Source organism: Egretta garzetta, unplaced genomic scaffold (assembly GCF_000687185.1).
Source record: "Egretta garzetta isolate BGI_Z169 unplaced genomic scaffold, ASM68718v1 scaffold1, whole genome shotgun sequence".
Lineage (NCBI taxonomy): Eukaryota > Metazoa > Chordata > Aves > Pelecaniformes > Ardeidae > Egretta > Egretta garzetta.
Window position 1 is genome coordinate 1,625,112 of NW_009258542.1, and position 1,461 is coordinate 1,626,572.

General features: G+C 44.8%; 1 protein-coding gene across 5 annotated transcripts in view; it reads left to right on the plus strand.

Annotated features, from left to right (window-relative positions):
- Positions 1-137: 137 nt before the first annotated feature.
- The window catches only part of KIF3A (kinesin family member 3A), an 18,519-nt gene continuing 17,195 nt past the window's right edge, over positions 138-1,461 (plus strand). For 2 of the 5 annotated variants that reach the window (XM_035902518.1, XM_035902525.1), the window contains exons 1-2: positions 138-152; positions 1,112-1,394. In XM_035902518.1, the coding sequence (XP_035758411.1) occupies positions 1,217-1,394 (178 nt within the window). In that variant the 5' untranslated portion in view covers positions 138-152; positions 1,112-1,216. Of the gene's footprint in view, positions 153-1,111; positions 1,395-1,461 lie in introns of those variants that run through there. The other 3 variants (XM_035902542.1, XM_035902531.1, XM_035902535.1) reach the window with 3 other exon arrangements.

A 1,461-nucleotide genomic window follows, 5' to 3' on the forward strand; every position in this document is an offset into this window, starting at 1 on the left:
CGCTGCCACCGCGGAGCCCGGTGAGGCAAACGGCCCTGACCGGGGCAGTGCCAGGCAGGAGGAGTGGGGGTGTCTGCTCAGCGCGGGCTCGGGCGGCGTTTCGGCCGGCGTGCTTTCCTCGGGGAGGCTGTGCGTGACAGCGCAATGGAGAGGTGGTGTGGGGCTCGCCGTGACTCACTAATTCTGAAGCTGATTTCGGAAAGGCTCATGCACCTACGGTTGTAGAATAAGAGTGTGGGCTCCCTCCTCCACCAAGATGAGACTAATCGGCTCTCTGCTTTCACCAGAGCAACAGAAGCTGTTTCTGGCCGCTGCTGAGGCCTGAGAGGAATCTAGGCAGGTGGCAGCTGGTGGGAGAGGTGCCTAGAAACAGGATTTGTTTCTTGTTGACATCCAAGACAGCTGCTTTAGAAGTAGTTAAACGCTCAGCTACAGCACCTATCCTCAAGGGTAGCGTCTTAGACTTCACTAGATCAAATGGAGTTTAGATTTATTTAATCAGGAGAAGCATGTGACGTGAAATTAATCAGTGGTGCTTCAAAATTAGTGTTGGTAACTACTTCATGAAAGAGAAGGTTTGTGAGTTTTTATAACACAGCATTTGAATTTTCTAAATGATTAAAATTCAGCAAGTACACTGAAGCTTGTAGCTTAAATTAACTCCCTTCAGCCAGTGCTCACTGATATCTGCTTATGTCATCTGTAAGGTTTGAGACGTGTGCTCCAGTGAGAGAGCAGGGTCAGTGTTAATGTAAAAGAATGGCACGACTGCACCGGCTTCCAACAAACTGCTTGCAGATTGTTTGCAAGGATGAACTTGTTTCTTGAAGAAATTAATAGATGATGTTGAATGTGAAATTCTCAAGTTTCACTTGATCACTTTCCACGTTAGCAAGCAGAAGAAGATGGCATTGACTGAATTAGTGTGCATGATTCTCTCAGCTTTAATGATAAACCAGTTCTGGTTTTAAGTCCCTGAGTTCATGATCTGATGGAGATGTATGCATCGACTTGAGTTGATTCAACAGTGTTTGTGTTTAAACACACATGTATGTTAACAATAGTGTAACAGCCTGTGTATAGGGGTTTTTTTCTTTTTTAATAATCGCAGATCAACAAGCCTGAGAAGCTGGACAAGCCAGAGAGCTGTGATAATGTCAAGGTGGTTGTTCGATGCCGGCCTCTTAATGAACGAGAGAAAGCTACAGGCTACAAAATGGCAGTCAATGTAGATGAAATGAGAGGAACTATAACTGTTCATAAAACAGACTCATCCAATGAGCCTCCCAAGACATTTACGTTTGACACAGTGTTTGGACCAGAGAGTAAACAGCTGGATGTCTATAACTTAACTGCAAGACCTATCATTGACTCTGTCCTAGAAGGATACAATGGTAAGTCCCTTGTTGTTTTAAGTCAAGGATTCCATTTCCTGTTGCAAGATTGGGATATTGGATTCTT